The following is a 23,560-nucleotide window of genomic DNA, read 5'->3' on the forward strand; positions in this document are numbered from 1 at the left end:
AACCTACTTAAATCCCTCATTCAATAGTAAAATTACTTTTTAAAAATGCGCGCATTGATACTAATTAGTAAAAAGGCCGCGGGAGTGGCTTTGCAGCTGGACCAGGCGAACCGCGGATCAGTTGAGTTGGTCAGTCCCGGCATTGAGGTCTTTGCTAAAATCAACGGTGAAATCTCATACACAAGGTCAGTACACCAATTTACGAATCTGTTAACAATTTAGAAACAACTGTCAGTTAATTGATGTTCACTTTGGAAGCCAACAATAGAATACATCCAGTTACTTATTACTAATTAGCTAGGTATGCTAGCTCAACGAGACCTGAAGAGGTTAGCATGTATACTCTTTATGCCATTACACCGTAACTTGTTACTTAAACTTCATATTCTAACGCAAACTCTTCAAAATAGCCCTAATTAAATGAGTATTTTTTTTTTTTGGTTTTCTATTAATTGGGGGTGATTTTTTTTTTTTCCTTCAGGTTCCGCCGTCCAACATGACTGGGCGTGCACGTGCAAGGAGCCGCGGCAGAGCACGCGGTCAGGAGACTGGTGCACCTGGCGCAGTAAGTGTCACGTGTTTCTCATCCGGGTACCTGTGCAGGGTTACTAATAAATTCGACACAATTAAAAGGTTTAGGTTAACCGGTCACTCACTTAAAGGGGACATATCATGCTAAATCCACTTTTTTAGCCCTTAAATGCATTTTGTTGTATATTTAGAGTGCTTAGAAGTACAGAAAAAATCAAATTAGTCTCTTCAGGGGCTCCGTAGATATCTTTATATTCTGTTTTGCTCATATTTTTCAATCTGTTTCGATTTTTCTATTCTCTATTAGGTTTTTTGAATTATTACATCACAGTATTTGCAGCGGAACTGCCAAATTAGTACATCAACTCCAGGTCCAACACTTCGAGCAATCCGCCATTTTTATTTTTTGCTTATATTTTTTAGTCCAAGCTCAAGGATGCCGAAGTTACGAGAGGATAAGTCAAAATGTTATGTTGTTGGATGTTGTAACCCACACGCTTCATTACACCGTCTCCCAGCATCAGAACCTTTTCGAAGTGCCTGGTTGAGTTTTATTTTTCACGGAAATGTACCCACATCTGTGGGTAAGGTCATTTTTGTGTGCGCGAAGCACTTCAAGGATGACTTTCTGCCACCTCCACCAGTTTAAAGAAGGATTGCCGAAAGTCTTTGTCTGATTGAGGGGTGAATTCCTTCTATCTTTGGAGACGACGAACAGAGCACTTCGGTAAGCTGTAAATAACGCTAAAAAGTGTGATAAGACGTCCCTGTCATTGTTTTGTTAGCATTAGCAGTTGCACCGTCTTCATATGTTAGCGCTGTGTGATCGTTTTAGATCCTTGATGATATGGCCTACGTGATTTAATTTAAGTCTAAAGTTTTCATTAGTCATTTCATTTTGCCGTTTTTGTCTTTGAAAAGACTGTATTAAAATGCATTTCGTGACGTTAGCTTGGCGCTAGCGTTAGCTCGGTGCTTGTGTTAGCTCACTTGTTAAGGTTCTGCAGGTTCATCATCTTCATTTTCATCTCGCTCCGCCGGGTCCGACTCTGGCTCGAACATGTAAGGCTGGATGGACAAGTCTTCTGTTGTTGACATTTTGTAAATAACCTCTGAATAAAAAGTTTATGCGTCGCTACATAGCTGTATCTCTTCTATCAAACTACAAAAATGGCCGAGCAGGGTGGAGTTGAACCGAGTGTCACCTGAAGAGGGGGCGGGGTATGGAGTGTCTCATTTGCATTTAAAGAGACCGCACCAAAACGAGTTGCTCTCAGACGCACATTGGAAAAGGGGCCTGTGGAGCTATAATAATGAGGAATTCAGAACCAAGCATTGCTGTTCCACTTTATATAGACCACAACTGTATGATTTATATGTCAAAAGAAAGGATTTAAAACCATGAAATGTCCCCTTTACATTAGTCATTCGAGCGTTACATTTGGACAAAAATAATTTGGACTTAGTTTGTGGAATTCTTTATAAAGCAATAAGACAAAAAACGTCTTTCTTTATTTTAGCTCCTACTGTAACTACTGTTGTAGTGTGTTGTCAGAGGTTATAACCTAATTTAATGTTTTCACAGAATGTTTTATCTTGAAGTTTTCTTGTTGATTTAAATAATTATTCACTTTAAGTGAAGAGATCATCACAAATGTGTTGATCCACACATTTGTGATGATCTCTTCACTTAAAGTGCCAGACTCGCCCTCCTGCAGAAGGAGACCTGACTGGACGAGGGAGACAGAGTGGTGTCCCAGGTGCCACAGTTGATGAAGGTAGTTCTCTTCCCTCTTTGTCACAAATTATTCATTCTTTTTTTTTTTTTTTGCTAAATAATCTTAGTACATTTTAGGGTTGCTTAAACTAGCAATGATTATCTGAACTCACCACCATAAATAAGTTAAATTTGGAGGTAGCAGGGCTCTATACTAACTTTTCCAGTGGTGGCACTGGTGGTCGTGCCTTTTTTTCTTTTCTTTTGAGCAGGGTTGGGTAGAGTGTACAGCATAGCCATGCTTGCTGATGAATAGGTGACTTAACTGGCGTACCGTAGTTTTGTATGAAGTAAAGATTGACAATGACTCCAGATTTATTTCCTAAATGTGTTAGTTCCACAGGTGCAGGAAAGTTGATGGTCTGTAGATGTTGCAGGAGGTGAAGTAGGAAGGTCGCCGAGTCATTGTACACTGTAATTTATTTTAGGTTAACAAATTATCTTTGTCATTAATAGTTTTTGTATAAAAATAACTCAATATTTTTTTTTTTTTTTTTTTTTAAAGCTATAGGGAGCCATTGCATAAGAGTCAAAGAGCTATATGAGGCTCCAGAGCTGCAGGTTGCAGACCCCTGCTCTGGGAGAATCACAGCTGAAAGTCTGGCCTGGCATCATAGTCCGTCAGTTCTGGCCCCTCGATGCTGATTCTGATGAGCATGTACGCTCTATCGCTGCACTCAGCACATTCTTCCTTTTTGCTGCTGACCTCAATGTGAGCGCGCACTCAGTGAAGACTCGTTATACCCTGGCTCCGTTCGCGGACCGCACGCACTCCAAAGGAGCACATTGGTGTTATACTCGGTGCATTCATCGTGCATTACCCGCAGCCAAGTTGCGTGAGTGCGCACCGTCTCCTCACCTGCAGCGCGGAGGGAGAGAGAGAAGTGCACTCTGTGGGACGTCACAAAGCGCTCAGCCGCTGTACATCAAAATAAGGTCATACATACGCACAGATGCGACCAGATAAAATTTTCACTTGCACAAACTGAAAATATTGTTGTATATGCGACCAATTTGGTTGCAGTCTCGAGCCCTGGGTAGGCCTGGCAATATATCAAGATTCAAGATATATTGAGATTGCTATTTTGGCAATATAGAAAATTACATTATCGCCTACAATATGTATTTTTTTATAGCTTATTTTAGATAAAATACTTTTTGTAGGAATCACTTTTTTTTACTACTTTATCTGAAAAGCAGTTTGATGGTGTCCTAACCCAGACCTTCCCTTAAACAAGCTACACTATTAAAACTCGCTCAACAGGATATTTTTTTCACAAGTTGGGGGCTCATGTGCCGTGGTTGGCATTGTGGCGTAAATCTCTGTAAAATAAGTTTTGAACAAGCTCTGAGTCTTGATATGTTTGTATGAACTGAAAAAATCTTTAAATAAAGTGTTCCAAAAAAAAAACACTCACACGTGTGCTGTCCCTTACAGAGAAAAAGCCAAGTGGCACATAATGTGCTGCTTTTGGTTGGTTAATTTGCGTGTGTGGCCATTTTGCATCAGTAAATTAATCCAGAATTGTCATTCTGGTAACTGTCGATTTAAAAAGTCAAGATTTATACCGCACATAGCCATTTTGAGAAAATATGCGTTTTGGTCCATATCGCCAGCTCTATTAGGAAGGACGAGGCATACACCTTAAATAAAGTAATTGATATTCCGATTGTGCATAGCGACAACGGTGAATAGAATGAATTAAATCCTAGCTAATCTAACAACAGTAAACATTTACCTTAAGTTGTGTTATAGTTGCCTTACATTGAGTTGCTTTTGTGAAATTATGCAATTAATCCTACTGAAGCATTAAAAGTTTTTCCCACAAGATACATTTCTACAAGCAACTTACTCAATATTAATAATAATCTCATCCTTGATTTGATCACCTTATTGAAAGACCAAATAAAATTTGCAGATTATTAGCACCACTGTATTTATGGCTGAGGGTGGAAAACCTGACTGAAAATCAAGGTATTATAGTTGCATTAATTTCATATTAATGCTTTAAAGAATTAATCAATTAAATCAAAATTATGTTTAAACTTGACCCCATTCATGTTTACATTAAATAAAAATTTGGGATTCACCAAATAACCGGCAACCTTCAGTTTAGTGAGTTAAAGCAAGGCCGAATAGTAGCGTATGACCCAATCAAACAGCGTGCAGTGATTGTGAGTCGGAAAAGTGTGCGCGCGTTGCTGCAGAACCAGAGCAGCATCAGCTCCTCCTTTCTGCACACTAACAGCCAGACTCTCTCTATTGCGCTTACCGCTCTGTCACTGCGTAACAGTTGGATGGCTGGATGGCTGGTTCCACAGCTGAGTTCGATATTGGTGCTGTGAGCCACAAATCTGTAAACGTCCCCATCGTTTCCTCCTCAGTTCACAAGCAATGTCAGGTTTCGCTGCATAGGCTGGTGGAGCATTAGCACGGAGTGCCAACAGCTGCTGTGTGTAAACAATGGCCATGGCTCCAAGCAGTGACTCCCAACATGATAGGCAGCAGAAAAAGCAGTGCAGTTCGCATTTACATATATGGCAATAATGTATATAATATATTCTGTATTAAACCACAGTGTTCGTTTTAGCTGTGAGATAGTTGGAGAGAGAGGAACTTTTCCAACTTTGGCCCTCTGAATAAGGCTTAAAGAATGTACGTCACTGTAGCAAAACCATTATAAAGTGAATTTTTTTTTTTTTTTTTTTCCCCCCATCATACCTCCCCTTTAATGCACTTCAGTTTTTTTTTGGAATGCATGTTTTGTTTTATTTGAAGGGCTAATATAAATGAAAAAGTTTTTAAGTTAAATGGCTTTAAAAAATGTCTAAAAATGTATTCTAGGCTATTTATGCACTAGTAAGGGTGTAACAATACACAAAAATAATGGTTTGATACATACCTCGGTTTTGAGGTCATTTTCGCTACAGTATGAAACAAAATGCAAAACATAAATTTGCTTGTTCATTCAAAACTTTAGTAAACAATGTATTTAAACCTTATACTGTATGAGTATAAAGGAAAAAAAAACAATACATACTTGTAAAGTGCTGCCTGGTAATAATATTTTCAAACAAAAAATACATTAAATATTATAGAAATAAGCTCACAGCTTGTCATTAAAAGTACAGCACAGTTCCAGCATGTAGCCTTTGGTTTAGACCTTCATATTTTTGGTCAGAAAAATGTACTTGTCTGCAGTAAATGCAGATCTGCTGGCAAGTTACAAATGCAAAACATAAATTGCTTGTTCATTCAAAACTTTAGTAAACCAACAATGTATTTAACATTATACAGAATATGAAAATAAAGTTTTAAAAAAAAATACTATACTGTTGTGAAGTGCTGACTGGTAATAATAATATCAAACAAAAAATACATAAAATATTATTTAAATAAATAGTTCCTCACAGCTTAACTTTAATCTGCTGGTAAAAAGACTCTGATGGCAGTTGTTATAGTTTTGTCCAGATCTGAATTGCTAGGCAGAAGCTGATTGAATACAAAATTCAGCTGCATTTGCACTGAGGACGTTTTCTTTCTTGTAACAGTGATAGTCGCACTCGGGTGGTGCCGTTTCAAGGTAGTTATCATGTTCATTTTGTTCCTGGAAACATACCCGTTCTCAGCTGAACAATGTCGGCACATTGCACTCGTTTTATCCACTGGTTTTTCTCCGTTGTAGTATTTCACCCGGAAGCCGAAGTGTTCCCAAGCAGGAGGGGAGCACATGCAACTTCGTTTCAGGAACTCACCCGGGCACAACCCTGTACCCGAACCGAATGTCCTGTACCGAAACGGTTCAATACAAATACATTTGTTACACCTTTATGCACAATTAAAAAAAATAATAAAATAAATAATGTGAAAAACTTAACAATCGCGTTTGGTATTCAGGTATTTCGGTGCATCCCTAATAAAATAAACAGGCTTATAATTGACTGGGCTGTTGTAGGGCTGCTTATTCAGCCCAATTCAATACGTGTTATTAAGGTCTCGATTATATTACAATCGAGTTTTGATTAACGATTATCAAATCGATTTTTAATTATTGATCTTTCATTTACCATCAGTCAGCTGTGAATTATTTGGCTTTTAAGTAACACATCACCTTCAATACTCGAGTGTGTATTGAATATATTTTTCTTTTTTAAGTTTTTCACTGTTAAAAACACGTCATCTCTTTTAAGTAAATGCCCAAATTGTATTTATTCATATATTTTATTCTCCATATAAGAAAGATGTAGATGCTTGAGAACTTTCTGCTGTCTTAGGACAGCTGTGTAATACCATGAACTTTTAAAGCATCTTAAATGGAAATAAACTCAACTTTCTGTACCTTATATTTAGTGATAGTGAGTTGAAGCCTCATGGGGCATCATACCACTTGAGCCAATTGATTCGAGAATGGGTTCTCGAATCACTCGTACACACAACCACCTACTGGCGGGTGTGTATAATCAGACAGCTGTTATCTTCACCACAATAATGATACATCGAATTTTTGTCTGTTGGAAGTATTGCGGCTCTTGGGAATGACTATGAATTGTAGAAATGTATGAAAATATTTCTTTACATAAAACATTGTATGCAATAAAAATATTTTCAATGCATTCTGTGTGTAAAACTTCCCAAAAGTGCTTCCAAATGGATTTAAACCAAGACCCTTCGTTCATAATTTTTTTTCAGCCTGTTCTCTGACAGCTAGGTTCTTTCACTCACCTTTGGATGAACTAGGAAGAAGTCATTGACTATGCATGTGTAACTTGACAATGATGCACAGAATGAGATTTCATTCAGAAATAACAGTGCTGACATAAAAGAGAAATCGCAATGCTGAATGTGAACATACAATAATCTCTCGTTTCATGCATACATCTATACTCGTGCTCTCTCATCACTCTCCTTAAATGTCAAGGCCAGCATTGCAGTATCAAGAGTGCCCACCATACTTTGTCAAAGATGTGTCAAGTTTTGAAATTGTATTGTTTGTGGATTAATGTTGGTATTTTTTTAATAGTTTCACAGATTTCAGCTGGATTTCAGCAGGTGAAACTGGGTGAAAGAGGTGGCCGGCGTCGTGATTTTAATGATGCAGGAATCTATACCAGACAGGCAATGGTGCATGTGAAGGATTCAAAGTCTGGTTTGTGTTTTTGTTAAATTCCTACAACATAGTTGTCAAAGCAAATTGGGTAACTTAAAAGTTATTGTTGACTGTGTTCTGTGGTTGCTTTCTTAGGAACAAGTGGGAAACCCATTTCATTGTCGTCAAATTTCTTTCGACTCCTGTCATGCCCTCAATGGGTTCTTTATCAGTACCACATAAAATTTGAGCCACCAATGGAGTCAAGGCGACTGAGAAGTGCCCTCATTTATCAGCATGAACAGACACTGGGCAAAGCTAAGATTTTTGATGGTGGTATGCTCTTTCTACCCATTAGACTAGCCCAAAAGGTAAGATATAATCCAGAGACCTGAATTAAGATGAAATTACATTAATTATGAAATTTAAGTTTTCATGCAATATCAACTTCATATAAAGACTTGTTTGTTCAGATAACTGTTTTGTTTTACTGTTAACATTATTGCTACTTGGTGTTTTATGTGTTGTTGGTTTTTTACATAATTTCTTTGAGTTTTTATTTTGTTACTTAAAACAATTTGCTCAGGAGACAATACTGCACAGCGAGACTAGGAATAAAGAGGCAGTTAAGATAACGGTCACTCTGACCAATGAGCTGCCACCCTCATCGCCCGTCTGCATCCAGTTCTACAATCTCATTCTCAGAAAGTGCGTTGTACTTACTTGGAAAATACTCAACATAATGTAATAATGTAGTCAGAAAAAATACAAAGTCACATCAATAAGATTACTAGTTGTACAGCTTGATAGTATCAATACAATTGGCATGAGTGATCTTTGTTTTATTTCTGCAGAATTTTGAAATTGCTCCACTTGCAACAAATCGGACGAAACTACTACAACCCTCACGATCCACTCAACATCCCGCAGCACAAGTATATTTATCATTTCAATTTCTTATAGTACTATGTTTTTCTGTGAAAAAATAAATATGGGGTTTTTTCTAGACTGTGATGTCCTGTTTCTATTCTAGGCTAAAAATCTGGCCAGGCTATGTCACCACCATCCTTCACTATGAGTCATCTATCATGATGTGCATTGATATTAGCCACAAGGTGTTGCGCAGTAATACTGTCCTCGATTTCATGACCAACCTAAGAGCTCAGTATGGAGACCACCGCTTCGCTGACATGTGTACCAAGGAACTTGTTGGGTGCATTGTCCTCACAAAGTAAATGTTTCCTCAAGGCTGTTAACTTCACTCCAAAAAATTGTACTTGAAAGTAATCCCGCCCCCCACTTCCAACTACAGGTACAACAACAAGACTTATAGAGTTGATGATATTGCATGGGATCACACCCCTAACAACACATTCGTCAAGGGAGACACTACCATTTCCTTCAAGAAATACTTCAAGGATGTAAGTATTCCATGCTTGACACAAGTCCTTTATTGAACAGTATCTTATTCTTGCCCCTATGTTCAACACATTCCTTGTCAAACTGCTGTTGCATTGGGTACATTTATGTCAAATGTTGTAAATTGTTTATTAAATTAAAATTGAATAATGTAAGAATCAGTTTAATTCACCAAGTACGGTCACACATACAAGGAATTTGTCTCCGGTTGCTGGTGTCTCTAGTTGAAAGAAAAGAAAAACTTGAAAAGAACTATATATAATACACATGCAGAACTACATTACAGTACATACAGTATACATAATCACAATTTACATAAAATGTCAGTCAACTCTCAAGGGGGAAGTTATGTGTTTAAGTTTGTAGGATTTATGGCAACGAAAAAGCTGGTCTTGTGTCTGGCGGTTCTGGTTGGCAGTATCCTGAAACGCCTTCCAAAGGGGAGGAGTGAGGAGTGGTCATTACTAGGACTAGTACAGTGCCTGTCGGAAGTAGGCATTCATGTGGGCGCATAAGTACATTTGTCAATTATGTCCAAATGAGTATGTGTTTGAAGGTTGGATGTACAAAGAGGTGTACATACACTGTACTCTGTAGTGTTATAAAGGGGTTTATTTGTGGGTGCATAGTAAAATAGCGTGTGCGATTGCCCTGGTATAATTTTATGGGACATGTGCATGATAATGTGGTGTTTTTTTTTTATACAAATTTTTAGATGTTTTTTTTTGTTTGTATTTTTCTGTAATGTATGTTTTTGGATTCATTGTGTATTTTTGTATCTTTTTATTGTCTTTATTAATTATTTGTTGTTTTTTGTTGCCATTGTAGTGTCATTCTGGAATCATTTTGTGTATTTTTGTATCTTTTTTAGTGTAGTTTTGTGCATTGTCATTTTGTGTATTTTTTGTATAAATGGTTAGTTTTGTGTATTTTGAGTCATTTTCATATTTTTGTTTGGTGTATTTGGAGTAATTGTGTCTTTGGAGCCTTTTTGTATATTTTTATGCATTTCTGTTGTAATTTTGTGTACTTTTTGTATAAATATTGTTTAGTTTTTAGTTTTATTTTACTCATTTAGTATATTTTTGTTATAAATACTGTGTGCCAGCCATTTCCTCCGTGCGTTATCTATGGCACGCGTCTTGCACACAATCCGTCGCAGGTTAAGAGACACGGTAACTACGGTACGCCAGTTAAGTCAACTATTCATCATCATGTATGGCTATGCTGTACAACCCCTAGACTAACAAAGTTTGTCACACCAGTGCCACCACTTAATAAGTTTGTGTAGAGCCCTGATAATAAATATGTTAACAGGGATATAATGTTAATAGTGAAAGTAGTAAAAGTAATGTAATGATATTAATGGTAATAATTGCGATAACAAATTAATGTAGTAATGCACTAAACAGTATTAATAATAAATAATAAACAATATTAAATAATTATAAGGTAATATAATGATGATATAGCAATGCTAGTAATACAATGAGAACACAGTAACTAATAGAAAACATTAATAATAAAAAAAGAATATAATAATTATAAGAATAGTAATAACTTTATTACAATAGTAGTAAAGTTACACAATAACAAAATAATATAATGAGAATCCAGTAACTATAATACAATAACAACATCAAATAAGGTAATAGCAATAAGAATAATACAATGAGAATACCAGTAACTATAAGATAAAAGAATAATACAATAAAGAATATTATAAGAGTAGCAATAACAATAATACGGTAGTAGTACGATTAGATGGAGATAATATAATACTGTGTGCCTCCATCTCCGTGCGTTCTCTTACACACTCGTTATACACAATGTGTCTACCATCTCTCACACGTGTGTGCGCATCATGCACATAATCCCTCAGGTTGTGGAGAAATTAAAAAAAAATACCCGAAAGTACCACGAGAGAAAAAAGTCGCAACTCTCACCGGCTCTGTATGCGTTCACCATGTACATCTCGATGCAGTGAACGCGCATCAGCAGTGTTTTGTTTACATTGTAACTGCTAGCATCTTTCCAAGCACATAGAAGAATATTAGAAACACTCACCGTTGTGTAGAAAAAACAATAATCATAGTGGACCTATCCGCTCACAAAACGTTACATTTCTCTGAAGAATCAGAATGTTTGCGATAAGGTCAGCTAACGACCGTCAGCACATACACCGCCCACAGTCATGGAGACGAAGGAGGAACGGAAGTAGCACGCTCTTACCGAGGGAGCCGTAATTATGAAATTTGTTTTGACCGTTTTGCTTCACCAAATTACTCAAAAATAACAGATGCACACCCCTTGGGGTATTTGGAACCCGTTGACCAAGTTTGAGGTCGAACTCATACCGCGTCGGGGAGATGTTTGCTCCACACACGCACACAGACGTTTCCGTCATTATAGTATAGATGAGAGGAGTCCCTGATGATGATGCCTGTTGTTTGTTGTCAGTGAGATGTAAAGGTTCTAGAGAGAGAAGGGGGGGGGGGGGGGGGGGGGGGGGGGATCTAATGGTCCTCAGCTGACCCGATGACTCAATGTTGATATGTTTTGAAGTACTTGTTTTGCTTTTGTCTTTAGTACCATGACAGTGACATCTATGATGACAACCAAGTGTTGCTGGTCAGCCATGTGAAGAAGATGGGTCCCGCTGGAGGTCCACCTCCAGGGCCAGCTATGCTTGTTCCAGAACTCTGCCATCTCACAGGTTCCCACTTTTATTTTATTTTTTTCCCCACTCCCAGAAATGTTAAAGGGGACATATCATGCTAAATCCACTTTTTTAGCCCTTAAATGCATTTTGTTGTATATTTAGAGTGCTTAGAAGTACAGAAAAAAATCAAATTAGTCTCTTCAGGTGCTCCGTAGATATCTTTATATTCTGTTTTGCTCATATTTTTCAATCTGTTTCGATTTTTCTATTCTCTATTACGTTTTTTGAACTATTACATCACAGTATTTGCAGCGGAACTGCCAAATTAGTACATCAACTCCAGGTCCAACACTTTTTCCAACCATTTTTATTTCTCGCTTTTATTTTGTAGTCCAAGCTCAAGGATGCCGAAGTTACGAGAGGATAAGTCAAAATGTTCGGTTGTTGGATGTAGTAACCCACACACTTCATTACACCGTCTCCCAGCATCAGAACCTTTTCGAAGTGCCTGGTTGAGTTTTATTTTTCACGGAAATGTACCCACATCTGTGGGTAAGGTAATTTTTGTGCGCGCGAAGCACTTCAAGGATGACTGCTTCTGCAACCTCCGCCAGTATAAAGAAGGATTTGCCGAAAGACTTTGTCTGATTGAGGGGTCAATTCCTTCTATCTTTGGAGACGACGAACAGAGCACTTCGGTAAGCTGTAAATAATGCTAAAAAGTGTGATAAGACGTCCCTGTCATTGTTTTGTTAGCATTAGCAGTTGCACCGTCTTCAGACTTCATATGTTAGCGCTGTGCTCGTTTTAGATCCTTGATGATATGGCCTACGTGATTTAATTTAAGTCTAAATTTTTCATTAGTCATTTCATTTTGCCGTTTTTGTCTTTGAAAAGACTATTAAAATGCATTTCGTGACGTTAGCTTGGCGCTAGTGTTAGCTCGGGGCTTGTTTGCTCAATTGTTAGGGTTCTGCAGGTTCATCATCTTCATTTTCATCTCGCTCCGCCGGGTCCGACTCTGGCTCGAACATGTAAGGCTGGATGGACAAGTCTTCTGTTGTTGACATTTTGTAAATAACCTCTGAATAAAAAGTTTATGCGCCGCTACATAGCCGTATCTCTTTTATCAAACTACAAAAATGGCCGAGCAGGGTGGAGTTGAACCGAGTGTCACCTGCAGAGGGGGCGGGGTATGGAGTGTCTCATTTGCATTTAAAGAGACCGCACCAAAACGAGTTGCTCTCAGAAGCACATCAGAAAAGGGGCCTGTGGAGCTATAATAATGAGGAATTCAGACCCAAGCATTTCGGTTCCGCTTTATATTGACCACAACTGTATGATTTATATGTAAAAAGGAAGGATTTAAAACCATGATATGTCCCCTTTAATTTAAAATTGTCTCTTCCCCTCGAGTGTATCTATTTTAATCAATCTGAATACAGGAACAGTTATTTGTAAATTGATTCTAGGACTTTATATTTCTGTTTTTAGTTAAACGTGTCTTTTTTGACAGGCTTGACTGACAAGATGCGAGCAGACTACAACATTATGAGAGACATGCTCAAACATACCAAGCTGGAACCTGATGCGAGGGAGAGAAGGCTTACAAGATTTGTCAATTCCATTCGCGAGTATGTATTAATCTGTAAAACATTCATTTAACTACCGTTTTGTGAATGCAATGAAAACTAACAAATATTAAAGCTGCTACCCCTGATAATTTTTTATTGATATGGCGTATGCCTCACGGATCAATGAATCGAACATCATTTACCCCAAAGGAAAAGAGTAAAAAAATTGCCACTTGAAATTTAGTTCTTATCTTCACTGTAAACGCTCAGTTTTTTGTGCATTGTAGGATATGGAGTTGCAGAGACTTGCATGTATGATAATAGAATTAAGTACACCAGTTGCTTTTCGGCGAAATTCGCCATTTTGAACTCAAAATAGGTCATTTATGTGAATCGTATAGATCTGATAAGGTTTTTTTTTTTTGGAGGGAGTGCATAGACCTCAGTGCTCGGAACAGGTCACAGGAGGGACTAAACCGGTTTAACTTGACCGTGAGAACATACAGACGCTTATCAGGTATGTAGGGCCCTATATCTTCTTCCACGTTAAGGAATCATTTAATCGGCCATTAAAAATTTAATCCACTGAAAGTGACATAAAGTGAATGAAACACTTGTCAGGAAGGGGTCGTAAATTAATCCGTCCACACCCCTATCGATTCAGAGCTAAAGATGTCGAATCTGCCTCCTGCAACACTGAGTAAGCTGCCAAAAACGAATAATACCATGCAACTCATCACGCACTCCTAAATACAGAGCTGACCAGTTCACGAGTAACTTAAGTGTCTGTGAAGCTGCACCTGTTTATGATGAAGCTACAAACAGGGAGGGGGGGCTGAGCGGCCTCTGTCAGTTTCACCTGCTCAGAATGTTTAATATGAACAACATCTTATCAAAGCTACACCAGATCTGTGGTAACAAGTTGTGTTGTGGATGAGACTGATTCCAGAGATTGTAGTCTGAAACACTGTGCATTCATAACTTGATAGCTTCTAATATTCTGGCCCCTAGTGGTGACATAACTGATGCATTTTGTCTGTTTATTTTTATGTAATCATCTGGAATAATATCAGGATATTTTAAATGAAGTTGATCAAAACTTAGTAAATCCGCTCAGATTCAGTAAACCATTTATTATGGTGATATTAATGCTGTTATTATACATACATCTTTATGACATGATTATAAATAATGAAAAAGGAGCAGTAATAATAACTCATGTCAGGACAATCTATTGTTTTTTTTTTTTTGTTTTTTTTGCCTTAGTGTACTCTCCAGTGTGTTTAAGATTGCTTAATTTGTGTTAAATCAAAAAAAAATTCCTGGGAGAGGATCCTGTACGATGCATTTTATTGGTCACCTTTTTCATGCCTTTAATGTTTGCATGTTTGTGATTAATCACAGGGAATTCCGGTAAACTAAGACAAAAATAGTGTCAAGAGAATCACTGTTCTCCTTGTCTAGCACAAACCACCAAGAAATCACAATAACAATCAAGGGTTCTTGCCAGCACCGTTGAGTAATGTCACCCCCTACGTTCAGTTTCCAGCAACGTAGGGGTGATTGTGTTTTTGATCGGTACCGTCGTAATCATTGTTGTACACTTAAACACAAAAGTGACTTCCCGGTGTACACGGGTTGTTTGAAACGCATGCATCAGCCGCACTGTCTATATAATACAGGCGATTTGCTCAGATGCATCCGTCTTTACCCGAGGACCCCTGCCACCACTTGGCTGCCTGTGTAATTTTCCACTTGGTAAAAGTAATTACAGTTGAATATAAACAGTGTAGCATCAACCGGATGTAGTGACACATGAAGTTTTCATCATGTTTATAACCTGCAACAGATCATACATACATTGGCGCGCGCACAGATATGAATATGGGTTGAAATGTGTAAGAGCTTAAAGAGACATTGGCTTCATTCGAGTCAGACGGGTACAGGCCATGTTCTCTCGGGCCAGATCTTCATATTTTGGCCCAGTTAAAGCTGTACTGTGTGCATCCTTTGCATGTACTTGTGCGCATTATTTATGTGTGCGCGAGTCTTCAGTGTTTGTGTTCCAATATTACAGCAGGTCCCACATAATACCTCATTTAAAGTTGAAATGCGTGTCCTGGAATCAGTCTTTTGATTAAAATGTTATTTCTTGTCTATACAGTTTGTATTTATTAGTGGAGGACACATACCAAGCATGAGTAACCACATTCATCATCAGCTTCACCAATTCAACAAATGTTTTTTGGCTTTGAAGTAAACTGGAACCAAGATTAAAAAAAAAAAAGAAATGCAACTTTAGCTTCACTAAATTTTGCCCTCTGAGAGTTACAAATTTAAAAAATTTCCACACCAATGGCGTTTACTCGTGCGTCATGCAATTCCCCCATGCTGTGAAAAAGTCCTGGTGAGAACCCTGAGAATGAAGTGAAAACACTTTATTCATCCGTTCATGGCACTCCACACCCCACAATGCAATTTACACAAATGTGAAACGATGTATTTTTTATTTATTTTTTTTTTCGCTTTTGTTTTTGGAGTAGATGATGCTAGATTTATTGATAAATGAGGCTTACGGTTACGGTAGTGCTGAGCCTGTCTTCTGCCATACATTTCTCATCTCTTTTTTTGAATATCTTTTGATATAATTTAGGAAACCTGATGCTCAGGCTGAGCTGGATCAGTGGGGACTCTGTTTTGATAAGCAACTTGCAAAACTTTCAGGCAGGGTCCTCGCAGTGGAAAGGATTTACCAAGGCTCAAAATCGGTACAACATGAATTTCAGTAAAGTTAATGTGCTAAATGTTTTTTGAACGTTTAAAGAAAGTATAACAATTGATGTCCCCAAGTTTGATTACGACCTCTGGAAAGCTGATTGGTCCAGAGAGATGCGTGGGAACCCTGTGATCAGCTCTCCTGAAATAAAAAAATGGTTCTTGTTCCACACCCGCCAAAATGGCAACGATGCACATTCCCTGCTGGAGTCGCTGCAGAGAGTCTCATCCCCATTGGGTATCCACCTACATAAACCTGTCCTGTAAGTTAAGAATGTAAGATCACTGTTTGTGCTTTAATTGTGGAACAATTTTTGTTTAGGTACCATCTTCATCACATTGACTTAAAAAGTCTATCAGGAGAAATATGTGAATAAATTGCCTTTAAGTAAGCTGGGTAATGGGAAAAGAAATTCAAGATGGTTTAAATATTTTCAAGAATGCAATTATAAACACTTCCTGATAAGTAATAATCAAAGTTTATGAAAAACTGGTGGGAGAACTGCACAAGTAACTGTACTAAGGTAAAACAGTTGAAATTTAAGGGAAAAAAAATCTCAAGATTTTATATTCACTATATTTTTCACTGCTGTTAAATCAATCCTTTTTCTCCAAATCAGGGTCTCATATGACGATTTTCCCGAATCCCTGTTAAAAGCACTGAAGCAAAACGTTGGACCCGATACGCAAATGGTTTGTACCCAGCTCTCTTCTTTATAGAAACATCAAGAAGTTTTATTTTAAATCTATTTTATTTTTCTACAAATGAACAAAAAATGAAGCTGCACTATTTGTGAATTTAGGAATGGAGTTTGATGTGAGCATATTTAATACTTCATAAGGAAGTCAGAGGTACCTGACCGGTACTATATGTTGGCGTTTTGTCAGACAGCAATGAGTTGTGCTGTCAGTGTGATATTCCGTGTGACAGTGTGGTGTCACCTGTGGGGTCCCCCAGGGCTCCGTACTCAGTCCAAACCTCTTCACCATCTAGATGCTCCCCCTGGGTCGTGTCGTCAGCAGGCATGGAATTAATTTCCATTGCTATGCTGACGACACACAACTATATCTTAAAGTCGCTGCCCACCTCAGCTTCTGCCTGGAGGAGATAGGGGCGTGGATGAGTCAAAACTTCCTGCAGCTAAATGGCTCAAAAACAGAAGCCATTCAAACTGGAACCCCTCATCAACTCTGCTCCTCCTCAATCACCTCTGTTTTATTTTCTGGGCACATCATTCCCCTCCCCCACCTTTCCTTTGACAATCATGTCACCTCCACTTGCAAAACTTCATTTTTTCACCTCCGTAATATTTCTAAACTGCACCCCTCCCTCTCCCTCCCTGCTGCAGAGAAGCTAATTAAGGTATTTCGAGCTGGATTTGTGTTGTGTAAGTTCCCCTCTGAAAGACCATGTTTTGATAAACATCACATTTTACAAAAATGTCGAATTGGTCTATTGGAAAGTAGGGATGTCATGATTACAGATTTTTTTTAGTACGATTGTCAGAATTAATTGCAATATTGTGTGAATCTTGATTACTTTGGATTATTTAATTTTACACTACCATGATTAAGTAAAATCACATGAACACTCTTTATGGGTCTTTAAAGTTAAATAATTGGATTTGTACACAGCAGATGTTTTCATCTTTATTTCCAATCAATAAATCTTACATAACTACATGTACTTCTCTCATAGAAACTGTATATAAAGGATCGTCTTGTCAAATATTTAGAGCTACATACATGAAATTTGTTCTCATTAACATCAGGGATGGGTTAAATGCAATCACAATTATATAAAAGCAAAATGAGGTGATATATGTTCACTGAGGGCCTTTAGATTACATGACTGTTTAGTGACACTGAAAATGACAACTTGGAAGGAAACAAATGACCATCTTTGCATACAAACAGTGAAACTACTACTGCCCTACAGACGTGGCCGGCTTTACGTAACATTGCATGAACCATTATATGATGACCATAACACTCCTTTAAAAAAAATACAAAACGAATGCTCTGTTAACATCCTTGCCGTTTGGGAAAAGTGCTTGATGAATATAGTTCAGTCAAATGTCAAAGTTGTTCTCAATTTGGAAAGTGAATAATAAGCTAATAAAATGGTCCACTGGTGCTTATACATTGTGAATTCCAAGTTCCTTCTTGTCTTCAGTTTCCATGTTGTGTATTGTTGGTGGCAGAGATTATAAATAAAAAAGCTGGGCATCTTTTCACTTTGCTGCCATCTAGTGGTTGAACTGTTGAATTTTGTTATTGAGGATGTAATTAAGTTCAATTCCATATTTTAGAGCTTTAAAAGTTCATTATTTGCTAAGAATGAGTGCTAACCCTTCTGATAGAAAACTGAAACATTCTACAGATAATGACATCTTGTTTATTATGGTATTCCTTCTCAAATCAGTTAATTATTTGTCTTTACCAGGTTGCTGTAATTCTTCCCAGCAACAGAAAGGACAGGTATGAATGTGTGAAGAAGTACCTTTGTGTGGACTTTCCCGTTCCCAGCCAGTGTGTTGTGTCACGTACCCTCAAACCGAAGAGTCTTATGACTGTGGCCACCAAGCTTGCACTGCAGATGGCTTGCAAGGTGGGAGGAGAACTCTGGAGTGTGGAAATCCCAGTAAGTAGTGACCAAATAATGGTGTTGCATGATAAACTTAATGGTTTAAACCTATAGATTATTTTTATTTTTTTTGGGGTGGGGGGGGGGGACAAAAAATCTTATATGGGTCAGTTGATTTGAATAGTGTCAATTTAGATTAAAGGCCATTAGGCTGCCTTTTCACTCAATTTGTTTATTTTTACTAATAACTTTTTGAGGTCATTATCTTTATATATATATATATATAGATGAGAGATTTCTCATGTTTTTAAGTGTCACCATTTTATTTGATTTTATTATGGATCGTACAAATTGAGTTGCGAGATCAGTTACATTTAAACCACTGCCATGGTTACATTTGAAAAGGCCCCAGCCCCTTAGTACAAAAAAACCACTGCTCTGGGAAATAAAAAATGGCTATTTACTCAAAAAAGGATTCTTATAATGTGCAATCCTCAACTCCAGTACAGATGGCAGCATTGAGGAGACAGAACCCCCGTAACGCTTGTGGACCTGACTCACTACCTACCTTAAACTCAGTGCTTTAAAGACAGTGGAGATAATGGCAGACTCACCCCTCACCCCCTCACTCTGGGAGACTCTGCAGTGAACTCTGGAGTCCTTCTTCCTGGGGACCTTCATCTCCCAGGACCTCAAGTGAAAGCTGATGATGAAGCTCAGTTGAGGATGTACTTCCTGCAGCAGCTGTAGAAGTTAACCATCTTTGTTGGAAGACTGAACATCATTCAGTTCATCCTCTGCTCTTCCATCACCTGACTGCAGTGTATCATTCACTCAGCAGAGAACGTCATCGGCTGCAAACTGATACAATTCAGACACAAAAACAGTTTATTTTCTGCCACCAGTCCCCCCCACCCCAAATCACCACCTCCATAAAGACGTTACCTGCAGCACTTGTATACATTTATCCCTGATCCTTATATTTATTTTTTTTTTTTTTTTTGCACCAACTGCCAGGTTAAATTCCTTGTCTTGTTTTTTAAACTGTACTTTGTGAATTAAAAACCTAGGGAAATATTGATTGAATGGTGGCACTTTGTATTGCAGCTTAAACAGCTGATGGTGGTTGGCATTGACTGCTACCATGACACCTCTGCTGGTAAAAGATCCATCGGAGCTCTGGTGGCCAGCCTCAACCAGACCATGACAAGGTTGGTAATCACTGTAGGAAGAAGTCATTAAGAAGTTGTTTCTAATTGAGTCATAATACATTCAGCCTGCAGTAGTAAGCATCTTAAAGCATTGTGTGGATTTTAACATCTTTTAAGGTGGTTCTCAAAGTGCGTGTTGCAGCACAAAGGTCAGGAGATCATGGATGGACTGAAGATGGCTTTGGCTGGTGAGTGTATTATTTAGTCGTGTACGTGTGTGTGATAAACTTGGCCTGTGAGCCATAAGTTTAACATGTTTGTAATAAGCAATCCAAAATATGTTGACCCTATAACCAGTAAGAGGTAATTTATAATTTCAAAACAGCAGTGCACATTGCTCCTGCGCTACATGTAAGGATTCAGAGATTTAAAAAATTCTTGACTATAGTATTGTTTTTGGTTCTTTTCTTTAGACGCCTACCATTTGAAAGTGAGGGTGCAAAGATGTGACTTGAGCCAATTTTCAGGGTAAATTAAAAAAAAAAATTGCAATATATAATAAATCAAATTTAAGTTATAGAGCACTTTTCATATAAGCAATATAATTAAAAGTGCTTTACATCATTAAAACCTTGCATACAAAAATACCCCACAATAAAATGTAGCTTGAAGTGCTCTCACAAAAACATCCACCCCGTACAAACTCCGTTCACCACACACAGACAGAGGGTAAGATGAGGACAATGTCACATGGCTGGGTACGGAGGATTTAGGTAAAGGCAGGCATACACTGCAATTTTTGGCCTAGTTTGAGCCGATTTTTGACTTATATCGAAAACATTATATATTAAAACAGTAGTGGAAGTTCAATTGTCTGATCAGATTAAATAAGCATTGCTGCATCGCTGTCGGTGTATTTTTCAACAAACTGCCTAAACCGTTTTCTGATAGGTGCGTTGAAGGACTATCACAAGTTTAACAACTGCCTGCCATCACGCATCATTGTGTATCGAGATGGAGTAGGGGATGGTCAACTTCACAGTGTGGTCAATTTTGAAGTTGCTCAGATCCTGGAAAGCATTAAGACCTTTGGAGAGGGCTACGAGTAAGTGTTATTTAAACCGAATCATTTAGAAGTATTTTTTCCTTTTAAATTTTTGCCTTCACCTGATTTACTTTGAAATGTTTTTTATAACCAATATGTAGATTTTTTTGTACAGCAATCATACCATTGACAATATTTATTGTCTAACTTTCGGCTTCTTGTTAATTATTTGTCAGGATCTATTGGTCAGTGATTTAAAAATGTATGCTTTTTTATATTTAACCCATTTTTGCTTGTATCTTTCTGCCCACTGTAGACCAAAGCTGAGCGTTGTGGTCGTCACAAAGCGCATCAGTTGCAGGTTTTTTGCTCACATCAATGGCAGTGTGTCCAACCCACCTCCAGGCACTGTTGTAGACACAGAGGTTACCCGCCCAGAGTGGTATGTTTGCTTCTATACAGGCTTTTATAGGCCAATTGAATTGATTCAGCTGCAGTGCTGAATATATTCACAATGATGCATTTGTTTGTCAGGTATGACTTCTACATTGTTAGCCAGGCTGTCCACAATGGAAGTGTCTCTCCAACCCACTACAATGTGGTGTACGACACCAGTGGACTGAAGCCTGACCACATGCAGAGGCTCACCTACAAGCTCTGCCACATGTACTTCAACTGGCAGGTAGGCATGAGCATGAAAGCAATGACAATGTTGCAGCACCACACACCCACCACATAAACACGCATGTACACGCACCTTTGGAAACAGGTATGTTAAGTATACTGTTTGATAACACTCCTAAGACTGTTTGTGAAAGTTAAGCATGAACGGTGTTATAAATCACCGCCGTGGCCAAGCGTTTGTTTTGTTCGGCCTCAAATTTTCATTTCGATGCATCCCTATAAAATATAAACGCTTGGCCGAATATCAAATGCGGTTGTTAACTTTTTCACTTTTTTTGAATAGTGTATAATTAGCCTAGAATACATTTTTAGACATGTTTTTTTTTTTAAAGAAAGTAAATGTTTTTTGAATTTTGACATTTTTTAAATACTCCAGTAGTCTTTGCTTTTCATAAAAAAACAGTTTTTTCATTTATATTAGGCCTTAAAATAAAACAAAACATGCATTCTTAAAAAAAAGTTTAAGTGCATTAAAGGGGAAGTATGATAAAAAAAAAACTTCATAATGGTTTTGATAGTGATATACATCCCTTTAGCCTCATTCAGAGGGACAAAGTTCTGTTTCCTCCCTCCCTTGTTGTTCCACATTTTATAAAAAGTCAGCTCCAAACGGGACAGTTGGATTTTGCCCACGTTGATAGATGTCACCTAACACGCCTCCTAGAATGTGAGCTCCTCCCTCTCCAACTATTCAACAGTAAAAACAACACTGTGGTTTATTATAGAATATATATTATACTTTATTGCAATATAGGTAAATGCAAACTGCACTCATTTTTCTGCTGCTGATCGTGTTGGGAGTCACTGCTTGGAGCCAAGGACCCATTGTTTACACACGTCAGCTGTTAGCACTCCGTGCTAATGCTACACCAGTCTATGCAGCAAGACCCAGTGTAGTGTAAGGATGAAACGATGAGGATTTGTGGCTCACAGCGCTAACAACGGACTCAGTTGTCGAAATGGACGGTTTCCAACTTTAACGCGGTGACAAACACAGCCAGACTCTCCTAACCGCTCTCTGTCGTCTGTGTGTGGAAAGGAGGAGCTGCTGTGCTCCTGCAGCAACGCTCACACTTCCGACTCAAAATCACTGCACGTTGTTTGACTGCGTCACACGCTACTATTCGGCCTTGCCTTTAACTCAAAAAACCGAACGCTGAATGTGTCTTTTTTTGCAATATTTGGCCAAATATATTTGGTGGCCAAATATGTTCGGTGCATCCGTAATATTTTATTCAGCTTCGGCCACAAATTTCGGTGCATCCTTACAATTATATCCTAAACATGGCACTGTATTGTTCAAGCAGTTTGTTTGTTGGAGCTGCTGAAATTGACCTCAGGGAATGCAGATGTTTAACTTTCTTCTTTGATTTGTGCCACAGGGAATTATTCGGGTTCCTGCCCCCTGCATGTATGCCCACAAACTGGCTTTCCTTGTGGGTCAGAGCATTCATAAGGAACCCAACACAAAGCTGGATGACTACCTATTCTACCTTTAAGGAGATGTCTCCTGGAGTTGATGACTCTTATTCTGTTGTAGCACTGTAGTTTAATACAAAATATGTAGCAGTGGCAAAATTGTTCTGTTAGAGCTTTGCAGTGTGTTCCTAAGCTGCTTTGTTGTGTATATTACCATGTGTTGAATTTGAGATGGAAACATTTAAGTTTCAGAAAAGGGAACCAAATTTTCAAGTGTTTGTGTATTTTTATGAAAACTCATTTTGTTTGACATCCAGATTCTTAAAATCTGTGACATCTCTTCTTAATTTAAGCAAAAACATTTCCTTTGAGAATGTTGAAATTGTATTTGAATCTCACGTTTATTAATGTATCGAGGTGATTTCAACTTTATGTTTTGCATATATTTCCTATTTGGCCCTTTTAATTTTAATACTAGTAACAACAAAAAAGTGATGGAAACAGAAAGAGGTACAGTTTTATTTCATGCACAAAATCTAATGTTTGCAGATGTTTTGGGCAGCATTCATTAAACTTGGCTTCACTCTCTGAATGTGATTATTTGTTCATACGCAGTACTTCATACTGTCATTCCTCAACATCAGCTAGAGCACTGAGCAGCCATTGTAGTAATCTAAAGGTTAGAGGAGGTAGTCTTGTCAATTACTTTGTCAAACTTACTCTGTTTGGTGTTGCATGGCATGAATCAAAACTATGAAAACTAGTATGTCAATATATTTTAGACCTATGTTTATATTATGTAGATTCTTTATACAGAGTGAAGTATTTCAAGCTTTTTTTGTTATTTTG

General features: G+C 37.9%; 1 protein-coding gene across 1 annotated transcript; it reads left to right on the forward strand.

Annotated features, from left to right (window-relative positions):
• The first annotated feature begins 75 nt into the window (after positions 1-75).
• piwil1 (piwi-like RNA-mediated gene silencing 1) lies at positions 76-23,247 on the forward strand. The gene is made up of 21 exons (XM_028445904.1): positions 76-185; positions 482-565; positions 2,228-2,309; positions 7,330-7,455; positions 7,552-7,766; positions 7,982-8,103; positions 8,250-8,330; positions 8,429-8,626; positions 8,708-8,816; positions 11,404-11,530; positions 12,993-13,110; positions 15,704-15,818; positions 15,901-16,088; positions 16,446-16,518; positions 18,272-18,469; positions 19,520-19,623; positions 19,741-19,811; positions 20,515-20,668; positions 20,925-21,050; positions 21,143-21,290; positions 22,675-23,247. The coding sequence occupies exons 2-21, from the start codon at positions 497-499 to the stop codon at positions 22,789-22,791; spliced, it is 2,541 nt and encodes an 846-aa protein (XP_028301705.1). The 5' UTR covers positions 76-185; positions 482-496; the 3' UTR covers positions 22,792-23,247.
• Positions 23,248-23,560: the final 313 nt, after the last annotated feature.

Source organism: Gouania willdenowi, chromosome 1 (genome assembly GCF_900634775.1).
Source record: "Gouania willdenowi chromosome 1, fGouWil2.1, whole genome shotgun sequence".
Taxonomy (NCBI): domain Eukaryota; kingdom Metazoa; phylum Chordata; class Actinopteri; order Blenniiformes; family Gobiesocidae; genus Gouania; species Gouania willdenowi.